At 45.1% G+C, this 25,296-nt stretch overlaps 1 protein-coding gene across 1 annotated transcript in view; it reads left to right on the top strand.

Moving 5' to 3' along the window:
* Positions 1-1,883: 1,883 nt before the first annotated feature.
* LOC145822498 (uncharacterized) overlaps positions 1,884-25,296 on the top strand; it is a 45,995-nt gene continuing 22,582 nt past the window's right edge. The window contains exons 1-3 of the mRNA XM_082919627.1: positions 1,884-2,113; positions 2,196-2,294; positions 2,505-2,741. Coding sequence (XP_082775753.1) covers positions 2,003-2,113; positions 2,196-2,294; positions 2,505-2,741 — 447 coding nt within the window. The 5' untranslated portion in view covers positions 1,884-2,002. The remainder of the gene's footprint in view (positions 2,114-2,195; positions 2,295-2,504; positions 2,742-25,296) is intronic.

Below are 25,296 nucleotides of genomic sequence, written 5' to 3'. Positions count from 1 at the left end.
CCAAAATTCAAATTCTCTGAACACGCAGCCCAGGTAGATAGTGAACACGCAGCCCACAATTAACTGAAAGTTGAACACGCAGCCCAAAATTCAAATTCTCTGAACACGCAGCCCAGGTAGATAGTGAACACGCAGCCCACAAATTAACTGAAAATTGAACACGCAGCCCAAAATTCAAATTCTCTGAACACGCAGCCCAGGTAGATAGTGAACACGCAGCCCACAATTAACTGAAAGTTGAACACGCAGCCCAAAATTCAAATTCTCTGAACACGCAACCCAGGTAGATAGTGAACACGCAGCCCACAATTAACTGAAAGTTGAACACGCAGCCCAAAATTTAAATTCTCTGAACACGCAGCCCAGGTAGATAGAATTTGCATGTAGTTTATTTTACTTCGTCGGCACACAGCCCATTTCATCTTATTGGCACACAGCCCATTTATTTCATACTGACACATGTATTCATTCTGAATGCAGGGTGGCTCCCGCAGTGTGCGAGGATATGGTTCTACCATGGCGCGGGATTGGTATGCTGAGCTCCCGGAGGGCGTCAGGGGTTTGGTAGACTTGGCAGGGTTTGGGCCCTTCTGCGCCGGGTTGTCACGCTGTCCTGCCCGGAGGACCTTGATGGCAGCTTTGGTAGAGAGATGGTGGGACACCACTAATTCCTTTCATTTCTCTGCTACCGGGGACATGACTATGACCCCTTTTGATTTTGCTGTATTGACCGGCCTTGATGTTGGAGGTTGGGCCATCCCATACGATGAGGATATGGGCGAGTGGGAGGCCGCCTGGATGTATTTGTTGGGGGCTCGCCCACCTGTTGACAGGGTCTCTGGGAGAGTCCGCTATACTTGGTTTTCCTCCCATTTTCGGCGGGCTGAGATGATGCCCGAGACTCCTGAGGAGACAGAGCAGTATACTCGTGGCTTCCTGATGTTCCTCTTCGGGACTACCCTGTTTGCCGACAGAGGGAACACCATTGGGCTATATCTGCTGAGCGCTCTAGTCGACCTATCACAGGTCAGTAGATATGATTGGGGTGGCGCTGGCCTGGCTACCCTCTACTTTTACATGAGCGCGACCTCCCGCGGGCGGGGCGATTTGCTTGGCGGCTACTGGAGAGCTTGGGAGGTACTTTCTGTCCCCTCGATTTACATTTCTGCTCTTCATTACTTGTACATTGCACACACAGCGTACTTTTACAGTCTGCATTTTGCTCTCAGCATTTCGTACTTACATTCTGCACTGCTCTTCTCAGCTATGGGCTTATGTATACTTCCCATCGTTAGCCCCAGTGCTGGAGGTGGTGGGGATTCCCGTGACCCCATATTCATTGATATTTGAGGGCCCGCACCGGGCGAGGCCTCGAGAGACCCTGGTTCGCCTGCGACAGTACTTCGACACTGTGCGACACTCAGAGGTACTTCAGAAGTTTCAGTCCTTTTCATTTTCATCTTTGATTTGCTCTGTATATTCTCGTTCTCTGATTGGTTTATGCATTTATCATCCGCAGATTACTTGGCAGCCTTGGGCACCCTTGGGTGATGATCTCCTACTTCAGTATACCGGAGCATCAGGCATCTCCCGGTATAGGGTCCTGCTCGAAGGGCCAGTCGGCAGAGTTTGGTTCCTGGGGGAGCGCTTTCTGTGCCAGGTACGGGGGTATCTTTCTCAGGATGTTCCCGCGGTACCTCCAGCTAGTATGCGGACCGCTGACAGGCTCTCTTACTCAGAGGTAGTCGGCGCCATGCTGGGCAGTGATGCTTTGTTATATGTTGCGGAGGGGGACTACGCCACCTATCGTCACATATATTTGATGCCTCCATTGACAGAGGCTCGTATTCCGATGATGAGACCTGCCGGTACGTCATCCTCGGATCAGGCTCAGGCTCGGGCTACAGACATCCCTTCTTCTAGCAGGGCTGGCGCATCTAGAGGTGGGAGTAGACCGTTTCCTCCGAACCCGTCGATTCATCCTCATCTGGGATGGCCAGATATGCCTACTGAGTTGATGGCGTGGCAGTATGGGACTAGCTCTCCGATTCCAGTTCCACTAGAGCCTCGGATGCCCAGTGATCGATATGCCATTGATCCGGACTCACCGCCGGTACGCTCCACTTTCGTCATTCATTATTTCAGATGTTTAAATACTCATTTGTTTACTGATGATTATGAACTCATTTTTGCAGCCATCGCGAGGGTACATGGAGGAGATGGTTGAGCTGGTGGCCACACTCGAGGGCATGGTCCTACGCAGGGAGGCACAGTTGTCTGTTGCGGGCATTCAGGTACCCTTCAGTTTTTCCTGGTATTTATCATACTTCTGATGACATACTGATTTCTACTGCATTGATAGACTACTTGTGTAGAGCACATCTGACACACACCTCACTTGTACACTGTATTTACATGCACCCACTTTACGTAGCTTTTGCTTGTATCTGCATCTGATGTATATATTCGGACTGATGTATTTGAATTGAACTCTTTGTTTTCAGATGCCTTCATGGTCCGGTCAGCCACAGACCAGGCCACCTGGGCCTCATTGGGGAGCTGGGCCATCTGGGCCTTATCAGGGAGCTGGGCCATCCGGGCCTTATCAGGGGGAGGGGTCATCTCGGCCTTCCCGAGGAGCCGGGCCATCTAGGCCATTTCGAGGAGCTCGAGGGGGGCCTGGCCGCAGACGCAGGGCTCATGTTGTGGAGGTGGAGTCTGATGAGGAGGAGGAGGAGGAGGCTACCGACCGTCAGTTCGAGACATCTGTCGAGGAGGGAGGCTCCGGTTTTGGCTCGGGGAACAGAGGCGAGGCTGAGGAGGATCCTGAGGACGACAGCTCCGACTCTGATGATGGTGTGGAGGTTGTTCCACAAAAGAGGACCAGGCGGGCTTCTCGTTCCCGTTCCCGAGGGTTTTGATGTTGTTATTTCCATGCTTTATTTTTCTTTTTACTAGTAGTTTGTAGCACTTTGCACATTGTTAGGCAGTTTTGTTTTTGTAAAACCTGTACCTTTTGTTCGTTGTAAAGCATGATGAAATGAAATAGCTTTTGAAAAGGTGTTTGTATTTTGAACTTTTAGTATCGTATCGCATCAATTTGTTTTGCACAAGAAATGAATTTGAATGGTAATGCGCATTGTAATCACCAAATCAGGTAGTGAGCCGACGCAACAAACTAAACAACCCAACTTACTAAGATATAACAGAATCTTTAGCAAGTTTACAACTCGATAAGCAAAAAGCAACAATGCAAACAAACAAGACTTTAACAAAATTTGCTTAAACAGAGAGCAAGGACTCAAAACACAAAACACGTCCGCTCGACAAACAACTCGATAAACAAAGTACAACAACTCGATAAGCAAAAAGCTCAAAAACAAAAGGTGTACTTCTGACGATCTGGGCATCGGAACGCATCCGGGATGAAGGCCTTTGAGTTTCCCGTTGCATGGAAATGCTTGGAGTTCTCCTTTGAAGAGTAAAAACAGGGCCGAGGAGACACACTGCATCATTGCTAGCCATCCCGGGGAGCTGGCCGGCCAGAGATATGCCACGGCATGGAGGACTAGAGAGTTTCTGGCCCCTGTTTCAACCTTCAGTTGCGCTTTGTTAGATGAATATGTGGATTGGCTCAAAAAAAAGGAGGTACAAGTTGGGCCCAGCTTGGCATCAGATGCTCCGTCCAATTCTGGAAGGGGACACAGAGATACTTGATTCAACTATGCCCCAAATTTATTGCTTATTTAGCATTTTCAAGTTTTCTTTATGACTGTACTAAAATAAGCAACCTCGATTGTAATGCAAGAGCAAGAGAACTCTATTTTGAAATCGATGAAATTGAAAGTTATGGTACTGAAAATTTTCCACTTTTGATCCAAAAATGGTCTAAATCGTAAAAAGATTGATTTGAACAAAGTCAACTTTTATTAAAACTTTTCAAAACCATTTTCGATGTGGATCAGAAATGGACATGCCGAAAATCTGTCACTGAGATACACAACCCCAGATCTTTGCAACTGGAAAGTTGCCCCTATTCTGAAGGACAATGTGGCAGTCCAAAGCAACGGAAGGTTGCCCCTAGTCTGAAGGACAATGTGGCAGTCCCAAAGCAACGGAAAGTTGCCCCTAGTTTGAAAAGCACTGTACCGGAGATCACGGTAAATGCTGATAGATAAAGATGACTGAGATGATCGAATTGGACAAAGTTGATCGGGGAAAAGTTTATGACTGAACTTCAAGACGAAGCTGCCTACGTATCCCAAAGATGGGAATCAAGTCTTACGTAGTTCAGGCTTAGGTTCGCTCGAGTATTTTCACTCTCCTTTTGCGCTCTAACTTTTGCCAAGGCCGCCCTTTGCGGGTTTTCAACCTTGCGAGCTCAGTTTTTATGTTTTCTAATTTTTTTGTGCCCTGAATCTTGCCTAGGTCGCCCTTTCGGGTTTTCGGCCTAGCGAGCCTCTCAAGGATAGTATTTCTTCAACTTGTCCATATTGATCGGTTGTGAGAACTCCAAGCCATCTAGATCCATCAGAACGACAGCCCCACCTGACCAGATAGCTTTGATGATGTAAGGACCAGTCCAATTAGGTTTGAACTTGCCCCTTGGGTCGTGGATGGGAGCTCGGTTGTCCTTGAGCACCAAATCTCCCTCTTTCAGATTCCTGGACTTAACCTTCTTGTTGAAAGCCCGAGCAATTCTGCGTTGATAGCCTTGGATGTGGTACAGTGCTTTCAGTCTTCTTTCATCAAAAAGCATGAGTTCTTCGAATCTGCTTTGCTGCCAATCTGCTTCGGCTATCTGGCATTCAGCCAATACTCGTAATGATGGGACCTCAATTTCAATGGGTAGAACAGCCTCCATTCCATAGACCAATGAATATGGAGTTGCTCCAGTAGAAGTTCTGATTGAAGTCCTGTAGCCCCACAGAGCAAATGGCAGCTTGTCTGGCCAATCTCGATAGGTTTCCACCATCTTCTGTAGTATATGCTTGATATTCTTGTTGGCGGCCTCAACCGCTCCGTTGGTCTGCGGCCTGTATGTAGAGGACTTATGGAAAGCCACATTGTATTTCTCCAACAAGTCTATCACTTCTTTCTTGAAGTGGGAACCATTATCTGAAATTATCTCGTTTGGCACCCCGTAGCGACAGATGATGTTGTTTCTGATGAACTTCGCGACATGCGACGCCTTCAACACTGCGTATGATTGGGCCTCGACCCACTTTGTAAAATAATCTATCGCTACCAGGATAAACTCATGCCCGTTTGACCCCTTCGGGGTAACAGCTCCGATCACATCAATTCCCCAGACTGAAAAAGGCCACGGCGAAGTCATGTTGTATAGTTTCGACGGTGGGATGTTCATGCGATTTGCATGAATTTGACATTTGTGGCATCGCCGAACAAAACCAATGCAATCCTCCTCCATGGTTGACCAGTAGTAGCCCTGTCTGAGGATCTTTCTGGCCAGCATTACTCCATTCATGTGTGCACCGCACTCCCCCCCATGGATGGCTTCCATCAGGCGTTTTGACTCTTCAGCTTCTACGCAGAGCTTATGCATTCCCAGATGACCCCTTTTGTACAGCTTTCCCCCGCAGATAACGAACTGAGCAGCCATTCTTCTGACAGCCCTCTTATCCTTGGCATTTGCCCCTAGTGGATATATCTCCTTTTCCAAGAAGTTCCAGATGTCGTAGTACCAGGGGTTGCCGTCTTGAACCTCATCTATGGCGGAAATCGACTCGTACGCTGGCGCAAACTTCTGATCAATAATGACTGGACGCATCCGAACTCCGGACGGGATGTCTATCATAGAAGATAGAGTTGCTAATGAATCTGCAAACCTGTTGTTCTCTCTTACGAGGTGGGTGAAATTTAGCTTCTCGAACCGAGGAATTAACAAATCCAAGGTTTGGTGGTAGGTTATCATCCTTTCCTCTTTGACCTTCCAATCTCCTTTTGCTTGAGACACAACGAGGTTCGAATCCCCAATGACGTCCACTCGTCTCGCCCCTAGTTCTAGGGCTACTTCTAGGCCAGCAATACATGCCTCATACTCTGCTTCATTGTTGGAGACCTTGAACCGGAGCTTGAATGCTAAAGGGATACGGGAATCATCAGGCGCTATCAGCAACACCCCTATCCCATACCCATACTGGTTTGACGCTCCGTCAAAGTACATTGTCCAAGTTTCATCTTCGACGTGCAGAATGGCTTCATCTGGGAATAGATACTCAACCGCTTCATCCCCCTCAACCGGGTGGTCGGCAAGGAACTCCGCTACCGCTCTGCCTTTTACTGACTTGCGCGTCACATACTTCAAATCAAATTCGGAGAGCAACAGCAGCCAACGAGCTAGCCTACCTATAAGTGCTGGTTTCTCGAAAAGATATTTGATGGGATCCAAACGCGAAACCAACATTACAGAGTGGGCTAACAGGTAGTGCCGCAGCTTCCTGGTTGCCCATACCAAGGCCAAACAAGCCTTCTCCAGCGGTGTATAGCGGGTCTCGTAATCCAACATCTTTTTGCTCAGATAGTAGATGGCTCTTTCTACTTTGTCTTCTGACTCCTGCGCGAGCATGCAACCCATGGTGGTCTCAGTTACTGAAAGGTATAGTATCAACGGTCTCCCCGGCTCTGGCGGTGACAACACGGGTGGGTTCTGTAGGTACTCTTTGATCTGCTCAAAAGCTGCTTGACATCGGCCGTCCCATTGGAATTTCTTTCCTTTCTTCAGGAGACCAAAAAGTGGTTCACAAGTCAAGGTTAGTTTAGAAATAAACCGCCTTATGAATTGCACTTTACCTAGAAAGCCTCGCACCTCCTTTTCAGTCCTTGGTGGTGGCATTTCTAAGATGGCCTTGATTTTGGAAGGGTCGACCTCGATGCCCCTTTGTGTGATCAGAAACCCTAACATCTTTCCTGCTGTAACACCAAACGTGCATTTCTGGGGGTTCAGTCGCAGCCGAAACTCTTTGATCCTTTGAAAGAATTTTTGTAAGGCGGTGTAGTGGCCCTCTCTATCTTTGGACTTGACAATCATGTCGTCCACGTACACTTCGACCTCCTTATGGATCATATCATGTAATATTGTAGTTGCTGCCCGTTGATACGTAGCTCCAGCATTTTTCAAACCGAATGGCATCACTCGATAACAATATGTCCCCCACGGGGTAGTGAACGCAGTCTTCTCTCGGTCTTCGGGTGCCATTACTATCTGATTGTAGCCTGAGAAACCATCCATGAACGAAAGCAAGGCGTGTCCTGCCGTGAAATCCACCAATTCATCGATGTGCGGCAAGGGGAAGTCGTCCTTCGGACTGGCCTTGTTCAAATCCCTGAAGTCTACACAGACCCGAATTCTGCCGTCCTTCTTTGGCACCGGGACTATGTTGGCCAACCAAGTTGGATATTCAGACACCAACAGGAACCCTGCGTCAATTTGTTTGGTGACCTCTTCCTTAATCTTGAGGGCCCAGTCCGGGCGAATCCTTCTGAGTTTTTGTTTGACAGGGCGGGCCTCTGGATCAAGAGGGATCCGGTGCTGTACAATCTCAGGATCGATTCCAGGCATGTCTTCATAGGACCACGCAAAAACATCTTTAAAATCTTTTAATAAAGCGACTAAGCGCTCGCGCTCCTCTGAAGACAACGTGGACCCGATCTGGACCAGCCGCGGGTCCTTCTCAGTACCAATATTCACAGAAGTGATTTCATCGATTAAAGGTTTAACAAATCTTTCCTGCTCTTGATCAATTAATCGTTGCAAAACTGGAGGAATTTCTTCCTCACTATTTTCATCAAAATTTTGAAAATCCTGATTTAAGCAATAAATCAAAGGCACAGAAAAATACTCGGAAACCACATCCGCATCATTCTCATTAAATACTTCCAAGCCGTCAGATTCCTCTGTTACAACAGACTCAAAAGAAAATGAAAAAGACGACCTAGACAGGACTGTGGTATCCGGGTTATCACCCCCAGGAATACCGGACTCAGACTCAGTCGAGCTGGAATCTGATTCCGACGCAGAAGATTCGGTAGAATCAGATTCCGGCTCACTACCTGACCCGGAACTGCTAGATAAAAAGCCTTCTTCATATTGCCAGATGAGAGAAGGTGCGATAGATGCATCCAAGATCGACGCTGGAAAGCCCGCAGCTATTTCATCTCCAATCACAGAAACCGAAGAGTTATCCCCCAAGCACTCTTGGCCGATCGGAGGATCTGATAGTAGACTCGCCAGTGCTACCCCCATTTCCATCTCTGTACTCTCAGGATCCACTGCTTCACACTGCTCAGTCTCAGTTGGTGGGTCTGTCTGCGCTTCGGCAACGTCATCCCCAGATAGTTGTATGTCGAAGAAGATTTCAAAACCAGGCACGCGCTCCCCCTTCGCGTTTAGCCATGGTTCCGGGAAGCCGCAGAATGGAAAATCTTCCCCCTCCCGGACGAAACGTCCGTTTAGGGTACCCCAGATGGGCCTGTGCATTAAATCAAATGGCTTCCCGGCCTTCTTTGCCCTGGCCCTTCCGGCCATTTCTTTTCCTTTCCTCAACCAGTCCTCTTTGGTGGGCAGATAACCCAGTCCAAAGGTGTGAGGATTGTGTGGCACTTCGGCCAACACTGAGACGCCTTTCCGGCCACTTCTCCCTAATCCCATCCCAGGGGTATGTTTTAGCTTGTTCATGAGGTAGATAGATTGTGCACTGACATACATGCCCTCACTTGCAGCCATGACATTCTGCACCACTTGAGCCTCGGCCAAAGTGAACCCCGACAAAAATACATCCTCCGTGCCGTGCTCGATTTCTAAGACGGGTGTAGACACTTCCGGCGGCGGATGGATTGATGAATTCCCAAAAACGACCGCTACCCCTTTCCCGTGAGGGTATTTCAGCATTTGATGTAGGGTGGAAGAGACTGCTTTGACCTGGTGCAACCACGGTCGCCCTAATAGTAAGTTAAAGGTTGCGGGAACGTCCAGGATATGAAATTCGATGCTGTGTTGTCCTGGACCAACCTTAGTTTGAATTTTAACAGTCCCCATCACTTCTCTGCTGGTATTGTCATATGCCCTAATCACTTGGGTGGTTGGGATGAAGTCAGCGGGTTTTAACCCGATTGCATATGCCGTTCTGGTTGGGCAGACATTAATCGCAGACCCGGTATCAACAAGTACCACCGGTATCCACTTATCTCTACATTCCACGGAGATGTAGAGGGGCTTGTTATGGTTTGCGCCCTCAGGCGGTAGCTCTTTGTCTGAAAAAGTTAATGCCGGGAAACCTCCTCCCGGAAAAACCAGCCCAACCAGCTGTTCAGGCGTGGTGTCTATGGAAAGTTTCGACTTGTCCATGGCAGATAGGACAGCTTCTCTGTGCACTCGTGATGCCATTAGCAGTCCCCATATGGAGATGTCTGCCTGTATTTTCTTTAACTGTTTCAGCACAGCTTCATCCTCAATCTGCTTCTCCTTCTGTCTCTCCGCTTCTCTGTCTTTCCCCGATGCTTCGGGTTGGTCTAAGTGTGGGGGCTTGAAGTACCGCCCACTTCTTGTCATGTGGTCCACTTCGTCAAGATACCAAGTATCATCTGGTTGGCCATTTCCCCAGTCTTCATCGGTGTGGGCAAGACACAAATCGTCATCTTCCCACCACATTCCGCTGGCAGCCAACAGACATCTGTCCGGCCCCAGTCTACTCGCACTTTCAGTGCTCTCTGTCCAAATGCTCGCAGCGTTGTCTGTCTTTGTGCACACAGCACTTCCGGTCCCCTCAGGGCCCTTCGCCTTTCTGGCTCTCTCAGCTTCCTCAAACTTTGCTTGTTCCAATTGCATCAGTACAGTTGTTTGTTCAACAGTTCTCACATCCGTAATGTCCATGTCCTGAGCGGAATTCTTAACACCGGCGCTCTCCGGCGGTACAACTTGATTTTCGGCCGTTCCGGCCACAAATGATGTTTCTGCCCCTGCCGGGCTCTGTTCTGGTTGGGCTTCCCCCACTGCATCCGGTTGATCTTCAAGCCATCCAGTGGCCTCCTCTGATCCCTCATAATCATTCCAGTTAATGGACGCGTCCTCCAACTCCTGATCATCGCGAAATTGCAAGTTAGCAAAGTCCTCTTCTATGGTTGTCGGCTCATCTGCCCATAGCCTAGATCCATCCTCTCGGATCATGCACAATTCTCCTGTCTCGGGAAATTCTACAATTAGCCCACTTCGGCTCGTTGATAGGATGTGCCTGCTCGGATCATAAGCTCCCTCGGCAAAATTCTGCCCAGTCCCAGATTTAACAGACTCATTCTTTCCTAAAATCTGCCCTGCCTTGTCTTCGATGGTCACCACCACCGGCTCCGATTGGGTTTTGGAGACGTCCACCATGCACAAAAGGTCAGTGCAAGCGGGGAGGAGCACCTCCGGCTTGGGTAGGTGGGTGGGGGTAATATAGATGCTAGGATCGTAAGACACGACCCCAGTCTGGATGAAATTAATTCTGTTGGGAGGGGGAGGTTGGTTATGTGGTGGAAGAGGGTTAGTTGTGACATTAGGTTTATCAGGAGGCGCAATTACCTGTTTGTCAATAAGATCCTGGATCTCATGACGTAATCTGTAACAACGGTCGGTATCATGACCGTGTTGTTGGTGGTATGCACAGTATTTTGACGGGTCATATGAGGGGGGAAGTGGATTTGGTAATGGTTTTGGTTCCAGGGGTTTTAAATGATTTTTCCTGATCAGTATTCCCAGAACCTTGGACAGGGGCATGTATAGTTGGGTGAAGGTTCTTTGGCCCCGGGGTTGGAATCGGTTGTTTTGTGAGTTACTTCCGGACGCGCCGGAGAATGGTGTGGCAGTCATGGGCCTTGGAGGGGGAGGGGGAGTGGTGGTGACCATGCCAACTTCCGAGGCTCTTGTATTAGCAGCGCCACTCGGGCCCGCATTGTTGCCACGATTGAACGTCCTCCTCGGTTGTTCTCTGTCCTGGTCAAACAGACCTTGTCTCATAGCGTCTTCAATTTGGACCCCCATATCATGCAAATCTGCAAAAGTAGGAAAGGGGACTACGATCATTCTTTGCATCAGCTTCGGGTGGAGATTGCGCACAATCATCCGGATTTGATCTCTGTCTGTGGGTCTTAGAGTCATCGTTGACGCCTTCGCCCTCCATCGGACCACAAAGTCCGAGAAAGATTCCTTAGGCTCTTGCCTCGTCGTTTCAAGATCACGAGTTGTGATCTCGATCTGAGTATTATAGGAATATTGTGTGACAAAGGCCTCGGCCATCTCATCCCAGTTCTTCTTTACCTCATCCGATAATCTTGCGTACCAATGGGAGGCCACACCCGACAGGGTTCGGCCGAATAATGAGAGCTTCTGTTGTCGTGTGAGGCCCATTGGCCGCAAGACATCCGCAAACAGTCGGATATGAACCATGGGGTCACCAGTCCCGTCAAAACGGTCTATTTGTGGCATTTTGAATCTATCGGGGAGCGTCACGGCCTCCTCGGTATATCCATCTCCGATATCCGGCATAGCCTTAGCCCCTTGGGATTTTTTGAAAAGCTTCTCCAGTTTGCTCAATTTCAGAGCTGTTTGATCAACCTCGAGCTCGGATGGAGAGTCCGGGTGATTGGGTGTATGGACCTTGGACAGTTGTGGTGGAATCGGGGGCGGAGTTGGCCCCGTTGGAAGACTTGTGTCCTCTTGCAGAGTTTGGATGGTTGGTACGGTATTCTGGGTGTTCGGAGGAACGTCATGAACGGCAGGAGCCTTCTCAGGTAATGGGGCCCTTGCCGGGGGAGGGACTTGTTGCGAAGCAGATGCCTCATTCTGCTGTTGCAGTCTGGTAATCAGCTCAGCCTGATGGGTCATAATTTCAGACTGTTGCTTAGCGAGTTCATCCCGGCGAACGGCATCTTGCTGCATGGCCTGCATAGTTTCTTGCATTTGGCGCATCATCTCCTCAATTCCTGTTGGTGCCGTCATACTGTCTTGATTTGTCTGAACTACTGACAGATTTGTCTCAAGGGGGATCTCAGTCCAACTGTCCACTGGTGGGGGATACCACTGTTCTGGTGCTCTCAATTCAGATGTACTGCGCTTCCTTTGTTTCCTTCTTGTAACAGGGGGTAAAGAATGGAACACTGGCTGTCCGTCGATTAGATCCTCAGATCGGTGGAGTCGACGACCTCGCGTCCAAGGTGCTTGGGGAATGCCTGTTGGGTCGGAAGCAATCGTGCTAAAACTGACCTAGCAAAAGATAAATAAAGCGAAAAGGAAATAAATAAACAGATAAACGGGCAGCATAACAGCTTAAAATAAAATGCAAGACACATAGTCGGGCATAATCAACACACAGTCAACAAGCTGAAGTATACACTGTCCTCAAACACTGATTATCATCCCTGTATCATTGTTCCCTAAAACAGAATCTGATATCCGCAGATAAATATTCCTCAAATACTGGCTGACGCCCGCAGGCCTGATACCCGTAATAGAAAACTGATGCCCGCAGGCCTGATGTTGACAATGCTGAACTGATGCCCGTAGGCCTGATACTGTCAATACTGAACTGATGCCCGCAGGCTCGATACTCAAACTCATATACTGATCTGATGCCCGCAGGCCTGATACTGCCGATACTTGAACTGAAGCCCGCAGGCCTGATGCCCAAACTCATATACCGATACATGCATTCCTGTAGAGACGCACTCTAAAGCACATAACAGATAAGTGAGAGCCAAAACACCCCTATGTTGGGGTAAGGTTTCCCTGTTCTATTTTGTCAGGAGCTAGGGTTTCACTATGCACATAGCGGTTTCAAAACAACCTATAAACGGGTAAGCAACCTGTCCTAATTTGGAAAGGTCACTATGGATCCGAATATGCACTAGGTCGAATGGTCAAAAAGGGTGCCCCGGTAAAACCGGGGTTTGTGTTCCCATACTGGCAGAGCCCACAACCGGTCAGCCTTATGGTCATGCCTTGACAAGACAAGCCTCCGGCAAACCGTTCAGGAATAGCAGATGGCAAACACGGTGTCCTAGGCGCACCAATGCAAATGCAATGCAAAGAAACACACAAGTGTAGTCAAAAATAGATATCATGAGTTCGAGTCAAGTTCTCTAAATCCCCAGCAGAGTCGCCAGAAACTGTAACAAGCCCGCGGGGGGACCTCGCTACAGCTCGGACTCGACTTTTCGTAGTCACGGTTCTAAGTCTGAACCAAAGAGTCCAAATCCGGCAAATCGTTTTGAGAAAAAAACAGATTTTTGAAAGAAGTGCCAAACATGGACTGCTTTGCCAGATACAGAGTCGCCACCTAAATATTTTATTTTGGGAAATTTAGGAAACCCTGACTCGGTGCCAAAAGGCCACGTGTCCGTCATCACCAAAGTTGCCTCGGTTCGGGAACTTGGGTACGATTGGGGAAGGTCACTTCGTGAGCACCCCCGCTCGCCCGGTCATAGACCGGCCTCTACTAACCATGATATCAATTTTTGAAAACATTGTATGTTCTTATTCCGGTTATTAGCCTAGGTTACTATGTGATGCTCGCAGCATATAAATATAGACTGGGTCGTCCGAATTGGAACAAAACATTTCATGCTTGTTTATTTGAAAATGGTTTGATGGTGCTACCCGCAAGTAGGCTAAGACGTGGATTTGCCACCCTCGGGTGGGCTTAGAAAACATGATTTTGCCACTATCTAGTGGGCTTAAAATACACATTTGATGAATTATTCCAATTCAAATAACCCAACCTTCACCCACAGGCATTCAGGCAGTTATATCACATTAGCAATTAGCCTCATGGTAAGCATGCTATTCATGGCAGTCACTCACACGCATGCAAGGATGCTAAAGCATAAAACTTACCGAGTACTCCAAGCCAAAAAAAAGGAAGTTAATTAGAAATTATGCATGATCCTAAGTATACAAAAATGCCTAATGCAACACATGCAAAATGCAACTATAGCAGGCTCGGCTATTCTAAGATGGTATATGAAATGCTACAACTATCATGTATTCAATTTAGAATTGAGAGTACAATGCAGTTAGTATGATGTGCCGAGCCCGGTGCATGCAATACAGATGGATGATGCAAACATGCTGTCATACTGTATGCTAATTTAAATATGCCCTAATCTAACCATCATAAGCGGATAAATAAAAGGGAGAAAGACGTGGGGTTGGAAGACATACATCACACTCACGCACACTTATTACAGTTATGCCCTCACTCGGAGGGTCCAAATAAATAATACAGTCCAAATATTACAGTCCCGAATAAAAGAATATTACAGATTTCTAATTAATTAATGAATTGACTAAGAAAGCAAATAAAAACTGGCGTGCAAGCCAGGGACTGTCTTGCTTCTGATGGATGATGCATGTCCGTATCGTCTTGCGCGGAAATCCACCGGAATGCCCCAATTAGCCTCTGTTTAGCAGTTATCCTCGAAATGCGTGCCGAATCCCGAAAAATTGCTGATTCCTGATTTTGCTGCAACAGAGAGCAGGAAAGGGGCACAGCAATGTATTTGCACAGATATATGCATGTCTCGATCCTCGTGCCACCAATCACGCATACCGAGGCATGATGGCCGAGGAGTCGAAATGCACAACTCAATATAGGATGAATGCACATGAAACTATAGCTAAAACCTAACTCCATCACGGATAATCCGGAGTGTCGGTGACTGGGGAATTGAGACACATTCCGTCACTCGGAGTACGAAATGTACCTCGTTTCCCGTGCCCGGGCTAACTCCTATTCCGGACATGATGCAATATGCGTGATATGCATGAAATGCAACTAAGATACAATCCTAACATACACAGAATGCTACGGAATGACATGGAAATGACAAGATGCAATCTAAGATACTACCTAGTATGCACAATGATATGAAAATGAGGTGCCTCGAATTGCGTGCACACGGGTACGCAAACCGAGTCAATGACAGATGCAATGAAAATGAGGTGTCTCGAAGTACGTGCACACGGGCACGCAAACCGAGGCGATGATAAAATGCAATGAAAATGAGGTGCCTCGAAGTGCGTGCGCACGGGCACGCAGACCGAGGCGATAGCAGATACAATGAAAATGAGATGCCTCGAAGTACGTGCACACGGGCACGCAAACCGAGGCAATGATAAATGCAATGAAAATGAGGTGCCTCGAAGTACGTGCGCACGGGCACGCAAACCGAGGCGATGATAAAATGCAATGAAAATGACGTGCCTCGAAGTGCGTGCGCACGGGCACGCAAACCGAGGCGATGATAAATGCAATGAAATGGCATGGAAATGACAAGTGGGCTTATACCAACATGAAGTGGGCCTCAGCCACACTCACATCGGATGCCGATGGCAGAAAATGAAGTGCCTCGAAATGCGTGCACACGGGCACGCAAACCGAGGCGGTGCATACACAATGCAAATGACATGGAAAATGACAAATGGACTTATACTAACATGAGAGAGCCTCAGCCACACTCACATAAGATGCCGATGGCAGAAAATGAAGTGCCTCGAAATGCGTGCACACGGGCACGCAAACCGAGGCAATGATAAAATGATGCGAATGACATGGAAAATGATATGTAAGCATGCTAATGGAATTTCAGCAACAAAATATGGGGGAAAACAGTCCCGAAATGAAGTGAAATGACATGAAATGTAAGGAAATGACCCGAAATGCAACATTAGGCATCCGAAATGGCCTATAGCCATACTAAATATGCACAACATGGACATGCAATGCAAAGACAGAAGCTAGACAGTCCCAAAAGATGCACTTTCGCAGTTATGAACATGGCCAAACAGCAAGCATAGGTAAGGGAAGCATAGCATGCAAGAATGGGGGCCAAAAGAGGGGTAAAGAAGCAAGTGGTATAAGCAAAACTCAAACTGAAAAATTTCCTTCTACAACATTGAAGATGGACCAAAAATATGAACATTTACAGTATATGGCAGCCTCAAAATCAGTATACAAACATGCTAAAAATATGATGCAAAATAAGGCTCAAAAGGTGCTAAAACATGAAGTGTATAAAATAATCACCAAACAGAAAAAAAGTGTGAATGAAACATGAAGTATAGGCCAAAATAAGACCTCTTTCAGTTCGGACCAAGGTCCAAAAACAGAAGCAAAGAGAGCTATTAATTTATGCAAAAATGGGGCTAAATAGGGGATATAACTACAAGTGACATATGGAAATACCAAACAATGTTGAGCCCTTCTCCAATGTTGAAGAGGGGCTCAAAATATGCCTCATATCAGTTTATAACATGCTCGAAAATAAATTGCTCATAGGTCAAAAAAGGCATACAAAATCATGACATACAACATGGTCAATGAAGCAAGTATATTATGGAGAGCTCAAACAAGGTTGAGCCCTTAATGAGAAGTGATGATGAGCTCAAAATATGGTCCTTTTCAGTTAGGACCGAAGCTTGAAACCAAAAAGAAATGAGGCTTAGAAATAGATCAAAGGAAAGGGTCAAAAGGATCAAAGTGGAACTTACCCTTGAAGATCTAGACTTTGGTTGCTTCTTGGATGGATTTGCTGCTCCTTTGGCCTTCAAGAACCCTTCCTAGCTGCTGGAAATGAGATAGTGGTGGTAGAGTTTGGTGGTATAGAAGGAATGGAGGTTAATGGACTTAGGGTTTTTGAAGAATTGAAGAAGATGAAGATGGAGTTGGCTATGGAGTTCTTAAGATCAATTTTTCTAACCCCCTAGAAGAAGGTCCTCAGCTGGTTATAAGGTCAAGAAAGGGGGTGTAAAAGGGGGGTCAAATGGAGAGGAAAACTCTCTCCCAAAATATCCCCCGGATACAGAAAATATCTGGGGGATATTGCCTCACAGCTGGAAGGGGCACAGTGAGGAGAGCACGGCCGGCCGCTCACTTTGGCCAGAGGTGGCCGGCCGGCCACACCCCCTAGCCGGCCGGCTAGGGGTCAAAAGGGTCAACCATCTTTTCTGGCCGGCCAGGTATTGGGGAGGTAGGCCTATGTGTGTACAACACAACCATGTAATTGAAATTCCAAGAAAGTGGGCCCAAGGGGTTCAACAGTGGCTCGGAAAGAGGGGGTCAAAAGGGTCAAGTGACCTTAATGGCCGGCCATGAACTTTTAGGGGCCTCTCAGATGTGTAGATCACAGATATGTGGTTCAAAGTTCGAGAAAAAGGGTCCAAGGGGTTCAACATTAGCCCGGAAGAAAGGGGTCAAAAGGGTCAGGTGACCTTAATGGCCGGCCATGAACTTTTAGGGGCCTCTCAGATGTGTAGATCACAGATATGTGGTTGAAAGTTGGCAACGCTAGCTCTAAGGTATTCAACATTAGCCCGGAAGTGCGAAAAACGGGCGCCGGGAGGCCCGGGAGGAGAGATAACTGGTTGCTGCAACAATTGCTGGCCTCCCACCCTTCAGTGACCTTCCCTGTGATAAAACAGAGGTACCTGCCAAAAATGAGCGAAAACCGTTGCAAAACGAATATTCCGGAGCCAAAACACGCAGTTCGGGGTCCCGGAAATGGGCTGTTAAGCACCGAAAATTGTATTCGACCTCGAAGTGGGTTTCTCAGCCCTCAGTGTCCCTCAAAATGGATGAAATAGGATGTATGCCAAAAATCAGAGCAATAGGAGATGGTTAAGCGGTCCCGAACCGAGGCACACGGCCTGACGGCTCCGAAAACCGGAAACCGGACTCCGAAATGGGCAAAATGGCCTACGGCCACCAAATGTAGCCTACGGACATTGAGAGATGGTCTACGGGACCTCTCCCTCCCCTCAGGAAAAGAAACGGAGAAAACCGAGTCTGGCTCGCAAACCGAGACAAGGCACAGAAAAGGGTTTGGAAGTCCGGAGGCAGGGCTCACAGCCACGACTCTGAAACTTCTGAACAAGCACATTATGCAACATCACCAAGCGCTTAATCGGTGACGTCTGAGTCTTAAGGTCGGTCAAAAATGGGGTGTCTACAGACACCTATAGATATAATGAAAATTCTGCCTAGAAAAATTATTTACAAAAAGAAAATTTTATAGTTCTATCAACAAAATTGGTGAATATGGATGTTTTTATGTTGAAATAATTTCCAGTGAAACCATCAAACCATCAAAACCATCTTCACCAACACCTTCCCACCTAAAAAACTTCAACCTCAAATCAAGTTTTTTTTACTCAAACTTTGAATCAAATTAGATGGAAAAAAAATATGGTAAAGGGTTGAAGATGCTCTAATATGTAGTTTCCATTTCAAAAGGCAAAAAAAACCCAAAACCAAATTTAGGGATAACTAGCTCCACGCAGATTAATTACAAAACAATAAAAGTGAGATGAAATGAAAGAAAGAAAATTAAAGAAGAAATACCCGAATGCGAGCAATAGCATCTTAACCAGATAGAAGAAGCATAGCGATGTCATGCCTCATCTGCTTCATCACCGTCTCTCTCTTGTTCCTCAACAACTTTATCCTAGCCTCTTTGTCATTGTCTTTCTGTTTTTACAATCATCAAATTCAATATACATACACACACCCACTGTTTGTCAAATTTTAGGGTATTACAAAAAATCGAAGCAAGAAATTAGAGAAGACAAACCATCTAGAGGAGTTGAAGCCTCTGTAGAAGAGAGAGATTCCCAATTTCATTGCTTTCTTGCACTGTCTGGTGGCTACACTCACTACAGTCATGTCTTCTTTTTCCTTAATGATTTGTCGAGAGAGAGAGAGAGAGAGAGAGAGGGAAACAGTCAGCTAAGAAGAACAAAAAAAACAAAGTTCCAACTTTTTCTAAGAATGGTGAAGATCTTCCAAGTTCCAATCTAGAAAAAAAGGGGGAAAACTTTTAGGGTTTTGGTTCGGGACATTGAAATCGCCATGAGAGAGAGAGGGAGACGAACAGATTGAGATAGCATTTGTAGAGAAAGAGAGAGAGAGAGAGAGAGAGAGAGATGCCCAATTCGAAGGGTATTTCATTTTTTCCATTTTCACGCTAGAGTATTTTATTTTGGCGCCTATTTTTATGAGCATATTATTCACGACAAGAATTGTGTGTCATGAAAAATAAAATATTTTTAACAGCTAGCATATATGCGTCATGGAAAGTGTACCTCTTAACGGCTGCTTTTTTGTGCGCCGTAAAAGTATAATATTTTTAACGGCTGACTTTTTGTGCGCCGTGAAATGTTCAATATTTTTAACGGCTAATGTACACGTGTCGTGTATAGTTGATATATTATCGGCATGTCAAATGCACATCGTAGAAAGTTTTATTATTTACAGCTAACATTGCAAGTCGTAAAAAAATCATCATTATTAGCATTCACGGCCTACGCAATAGACAGGCCGTGATTGGGAAATTATTTACGACATGCAAAAAAAACATGTCGTAAAAATAAGCAACCACGGCTTGCATTTACTGTATGCCGTTAATGTGGAGCCGTAAAAACTCAATTTTGTTGTAGTGTAACCACCTAAAACTACTCACACTTCCGCCTTCATTCCCACTGTACGGGGAGCAAATATTCCGGCGTGCCCGTATTCCTTTCTTCCGAGTTCCGTCGATATCCGATCACCTGCGAGCAAATAATGGTGAGCTTCCCGGCGGTGTGTGGCCGGAAACACCCTCCGACGGTCAAATTAGCACACACCTTAGAGGGAATAGAGAGAAGGGAGAGAGTGTTTGAGTGTAAGGATTTTCTTACAGAGATGTTCGTGTGTCGCGTATGGGGGGCGCAGACATGCTTATATACCTTTTGAGCCCCATATCCACTCCCTGTCATCTCCTGACACGTGGCTCTGCTATCCCATCTGTCAGCATAAACCATGCCGTTCATCACCTGCTCTCAACTGCCTGTCAGCATAGCTGGAGCTCGGCAGCCGAGCTGCCCTACCTCGGTCATACCATGCTTCATACCTTAAGCGCCTAACCGGATAACCAAATGAAGGACCGGGCTAGGCGGCATCTCGGCAAAGCTTAGCCCGGGCTCCTCCTTTGGTCGGCCTTCTCGCCGGTCAGTCAACTACCTCGGCTGACCGCGCCTTTCCGAGCGCCGGCCTCTCGGTCTGTCTGGTCTCGGCAATCCTCGGACCGAGCATCCTGGTCTGACCGGTCACTTCCTGGCCGAGCAGCTTCTGCACGGTCCGGGGCAGCACACAGTCCAAACTCTGCCCGGCCCAAGTTCTGGTAGCCCATCTCCGGGTGAACAGTCGATCATCTCGGCCCAATGCTCTGCTGGCCCTCAACTTGTTCGGTCTATACCTCGGCCCAACACCGGAGCATAAATCACCCTCTCACCCACAATGCCACATATCCCTCCATGTCTTCCACTAAGTCACTTTGTCCATCATATTCTTCACATGTGCTTTAACTTCTTCCACCTTGTCTTCCATGTTCCACCATGTAAGACCACTAACTTTGTAACTTTTCTTAACTCCTGATTGATCAAGAAAGTGTCACGTGTCCTACAATAAAAATATATTACTATTTATGGTGTCAATATCACCCCCCGCGACTCTTTAAAAATAATGTTTATTTGAATTTTTGAAGAGCCGTATCAATCACAGAATTGATATGAGTAATAAAGTGCTTTGAATACCATAATAGCACAAACGAAGTGCTTCGAAAGGGCACTACACTAAAGGCATATGTTTCGAATTCAATATAAGTGCTTCAAAGTGATCAATTCGAATCAAGAAGCACCAATTTGATTTGGACACGATACATACCAATCATGTTTGGTATGAGTCATGAGTACAAGCTTCGTACTTTTTTTAGGTGGCAAGTTCAAAATTTCAACATGAGACATCAATTTGTGATCAATGAATGCATGCACTCACAGTGTATTGTGTCCAAAAATCATGGCTAATACTTCAATAACATGGCAACACTGCTATGTTCATTATAAAAAAACCTCTTCGAAGCTTTTTCGAAATCCTTCAAAGCTTCTCTAGCACCCTTCGAAGCTTACTAGAAGATTTATTATAAAGAAGGACATATTAAAGCCTCCTTGGAGCAACTTTGAAGCTAATTCAAAATGCTTAGAAGCCACTCCGAAATGATTTGAAGTTTACTGCCATGAAAAAGTTGCAAATGTCTCACTTGACAGTAGCCAATATCGTAGAAAAAAAATTATGAGACGTCTCAAATTGTTAAAGAATTGTAATTCAAACAATGAAAGCCATCCTCTAAAGGTATTACTAGAGGACCAAAATCATCATTCGAAGGTTGAAGGTTCCAACAAAGGACTAATTACATCATTGAAAATACTCGGCAAAGCTTCGAAGGTTCACAACCACTATTATTATTTCTTCGAAGCTGTTATTGATGCAAGATGGTGTGCTTCGAAGCTAAAAAATTATGGCAAAAAGGGCTTTCGAAGCACACACGTTGACCAACAACAAAGTCAAAATGATAATTGTTTACATATCTATTTCGAAGACAATCTAGAGTATAAAAACATCATGTCTAATACATAGCAAAAACTAGTTTTTGGTCAAGAATGATGATTTTCACATTGCATGGTAGAAAATAACAAACATGTGAACTCATCGTGTTTTCTACAGAGCTTCTTCTTCCTTAGCCAACTGTGAATTTGTATTGGCCACTATTTCACATATAACTATGAAAATAGTCAGAACCATTATTATTGGTTATTTCCATGCTTTCCATTGTGAAAATTTAGGAAAAAACTCAACAAATATATTTTCTAGACTTCGATATTATGCTAACCATTTCATCAAAATTAAATTTTGATGTATACGACAAATCCAAAATGGATTTTGAACAACGAATATAATGGTATATGGCGGTTTTGGAAATTCAAATATTTTGAGATTTTCCACATCATAAAAAATTTTAAATGCACTAACTGTGGGTTGCTCATTATTTTAAACCATATTTGGTTTAAAAATATGCTTCCTAACAAGCTTTTCATGACTTGACTTTCTACAAATAGTTGTATGAACCCCCCGAGCCATATATGGAACATCATTCTTGGCCATGTTTGACTTAAGAACATGCTTTTTCATTATGTTAACATCATAATTTGGCTTTTTAAAAATAGCCTCTTGAACTCCCCGAGCCATTAATGAAGTTATTTTCTTACCAATTTCAGTCATAAAAGACTTGAAAACATTTTGTAAAACCCCACAAAATTCAGTCATTCAAGACTTGATAAGAAGGATTGATACCTCATGTCTCAATTGGCAAATTTCTATATCAAGTTGATGAATTACTCTAATTAAATAATTATAACAACCCTCACCACTGTCTACCGATAAACTACCGATTACTGCTAAACTGAGACTGATTATGAAAAGTAATTGAACTGATTGAAATACTGAACTGACTGACTGAAATCTGAAACTGCTTGATTGACTGTATCTGTTTAAATGCATTATCTATCTGTTTGACTGTTTGATTATCTGTTCATGTTTTATGTTTAAATTGCCAAATTGAAGGCCTTGTCGGCGGCCGAACCAGAAATTGATTAATGTTTTACGATCTTTGGAATTTATATGATTTTATGGCATATTTATCTGAAATGTGTTTTGGTATGATTAAATTAGTTGAAATAAAGCTAAATTACATAAATTAGACTTAATTACATTGGTACCACTTAGTGGCCCACTACATTGAACATATGTGAACCTTATTATACATTTAAACAAAACTTTTCATCAGCCAAACTCCTTGTTCTTGCCGACTAAGAGAGAGAGGGAGAGAAATTGAGTTCCTTCTTGTGATTGCTTTGAGAACCTAAAGAATTTGAAGGTTGATTTCAAAATTGTGCTTCCATTCTTGAACTACAAGACCTAAGGTAGTGTGATTACCCTCTTGTTTATGAATTGAGCTTGTTCTTACATGATTCATGTCGAAGTTAGTGGATTGAGTCTTGAAATAGCTTCATATGTTGGTTTGAGTTAGAATTCATGCATGCATGTGTTTATCCTTGCATTGTGAGGTTTGATTTCATGGAAATCTTGCATGCACGTTCATATATTTACAATGGACCATGTTTTCATCTTGTTTTTGGAACAATTGGCTCATTAGAGCAAGTGTTTAAAGCTTGAAAGTGGTTTAAATTCATGCATGTTGCATTGAAGTTAAGTTCATGAAAATTGGTTTGAATTTGAGTTGAATTGATCTTCCCTTGGGCTTTGATTTTACAAATTGAGCTTTGAACCATGTTATACTATGTATTTGCAAATGTTTTCTAGGAAATGAGCCCAAGAGGATTGAATTTAATGCTTTGAAAGTTGAATTTGAGCTTGAGGTTCAAATCTGGGAATTCCAGATTTTGAACTCACGCTCGAGCAGGGTGATTGGCGCTCGAGCGTGAAATTCGTGCTCCCAGTATTTTGCACTGCTTTGGTGTCTGCTCGAGCGGGGTAATTGACACTCGAGTGTGATCTTGTGTCTTACACTCGAGCGGATGTCGAGCACCCAATCGAGCGTGATTTTCACATATCCAGCACTTTTGACTGTTTTGCAGTACGCTCGAGCGTTTAAGTCTGCGCTCGAGCGGAAACCTTTGTCTGCATTTCCGCTCGAGCGGAGTAATCGACGCTTGAGCCGGAACCCTATTTTCTAAAAATTCTGAAAATGCTTTTAAAGTGCATTTTTGCATCCTCATTTCATCCTAGGCATTCTTAGGCCTAGTTTAAGGCATCTTAATGAGGATATAGATGTAGAACCACACCGAGTCAAGATAGGGATTAAGTTATTATCTTTTCCAACTGTGTAGCTTAGTGTGTGTTCAATCTGTAAACTGTGTAGGGTTGGCGACTGGGGACGCGCTTTAGCCTAACTGTAGCCCAGAACTCTGTGAGTAACAACTGTGTAAAGATATGTTCAAAAATGATTATCTTTTGAACAATTGAACTATACTGTTTCTGAATTGATACTGTTAATAGAATGAATGTATGTCCTGTATTCTGAACTGTATTGTGGCATCCTTAGCAACTACTGTTACTGATTGTTACTGTTACAGAGATCTCTGTCGGCTCCCTTGTTGAAACCACTACTATTTACTGATTGATGGCCATCGTTGACTGTTCAGTCTTTCAAGACCTACTGTTTACTGTATTGTTATGGTAATGGATGTACCACATATGACTGTACTGACTGAACGACTGAAATACTGATTTAATGAACTGTTTTCATTACTGTAAGGACATTCATTCTAAACCTCTTTACGCATTGTGTTATTCACTGGGCTTTAGCTCACTGCTCATATATATATATGTAGGTGTACAGGCACCAGACCACGGCTAGTAGCGTCGGGGTAAGCTGCAGTTTTGTCAAGCCAACCACTGTGTCTCACTGCGAGGTTCTGAGCTTGTCAGGCTATGGCTTAGGGGTGCTTTAATTTACCCCGTCTGTCTCTGTAACTGTTTTGTTAACTATATAGACTGTATAGACTGTTACTGTGCTGTTTAATAGGGATTAGGTCCCTGATCTGAATGATTATAAATGTTGTACATACTGTTCTGCACTGTGTGTATATATATATATGTATGCATGAAAAGTCTTTTTGGCATACAGACTGTCACAGCTCATTGGACATTATTTATTTACTGTATTGGCTTCCGCCAGGCCCCTATACTCTGTTCTACTGTATTACTGTTAAGCAGGCCTTCGGTAATCTCGGATTACTGGCCAGTTATGGTGCTAAACCCATAAGGACGGGTTTGGCTTATGACAGAGTGGTATCAGAGCGATACTTACCACGAGTTATACCGCACACACATGTCCAAATGAGCTATAAGATGTCTAGAAAAGCGATTAGGGCATTGCATGAACTTGTTAAAGTATGTGTGACTATGACATGACTGAATATATGCTAATGTGATAAACTGTTTAAGTATGCAACTGCTTATGTTTATAATTGCTATAACTGCTTATAGTGAAATGGATAATAGAAGAACTGCAAATGAATCTGAATCCTCATCCTCTGAGGCAAGAATGGCAAGACTGGAGAGAAAGATGGAACTCATAACTGAGAGATTAGGGCAGCAACAGAACCCATAGCCCCCACCTCCTCTAGTACAGCCAGAGCCACCTATTAATGATGACATAATTGCACTGACACATAAGTTCAGCAAGATGAAACCGTCATCCTTTCAGGGAGGCCTAGAACCGTTAAAAGCTGAAGCATGGGTCCTTGAGACATAAAAGTTATTTGAAGTGTTTCCGTTCTCTAAAGCACATAAAGTACTGTTAGCTACCTTTACCTTGCAAGAAGAGGCCAGAAGGTGGTGGATGCTCATC

The sequence above is a fragment of the Camellia sinensis genome, chromosome 1, assembly GCF_055761805.1.
Source record: "Camellia sinensis isolate YWXY chromosome 1, ASM5576180v1, whole genome shotgun sequence".
NCBI classification, from domain to species: Eukaryota; Viridiplantae; Streptophyta; class Magnoliopsida; order Ericales; family Theaceae; genus Camellia; species Camellia sinensis.
This window is presented reverse-complemented; position numbering and strand designations above follow the sequence as displayed.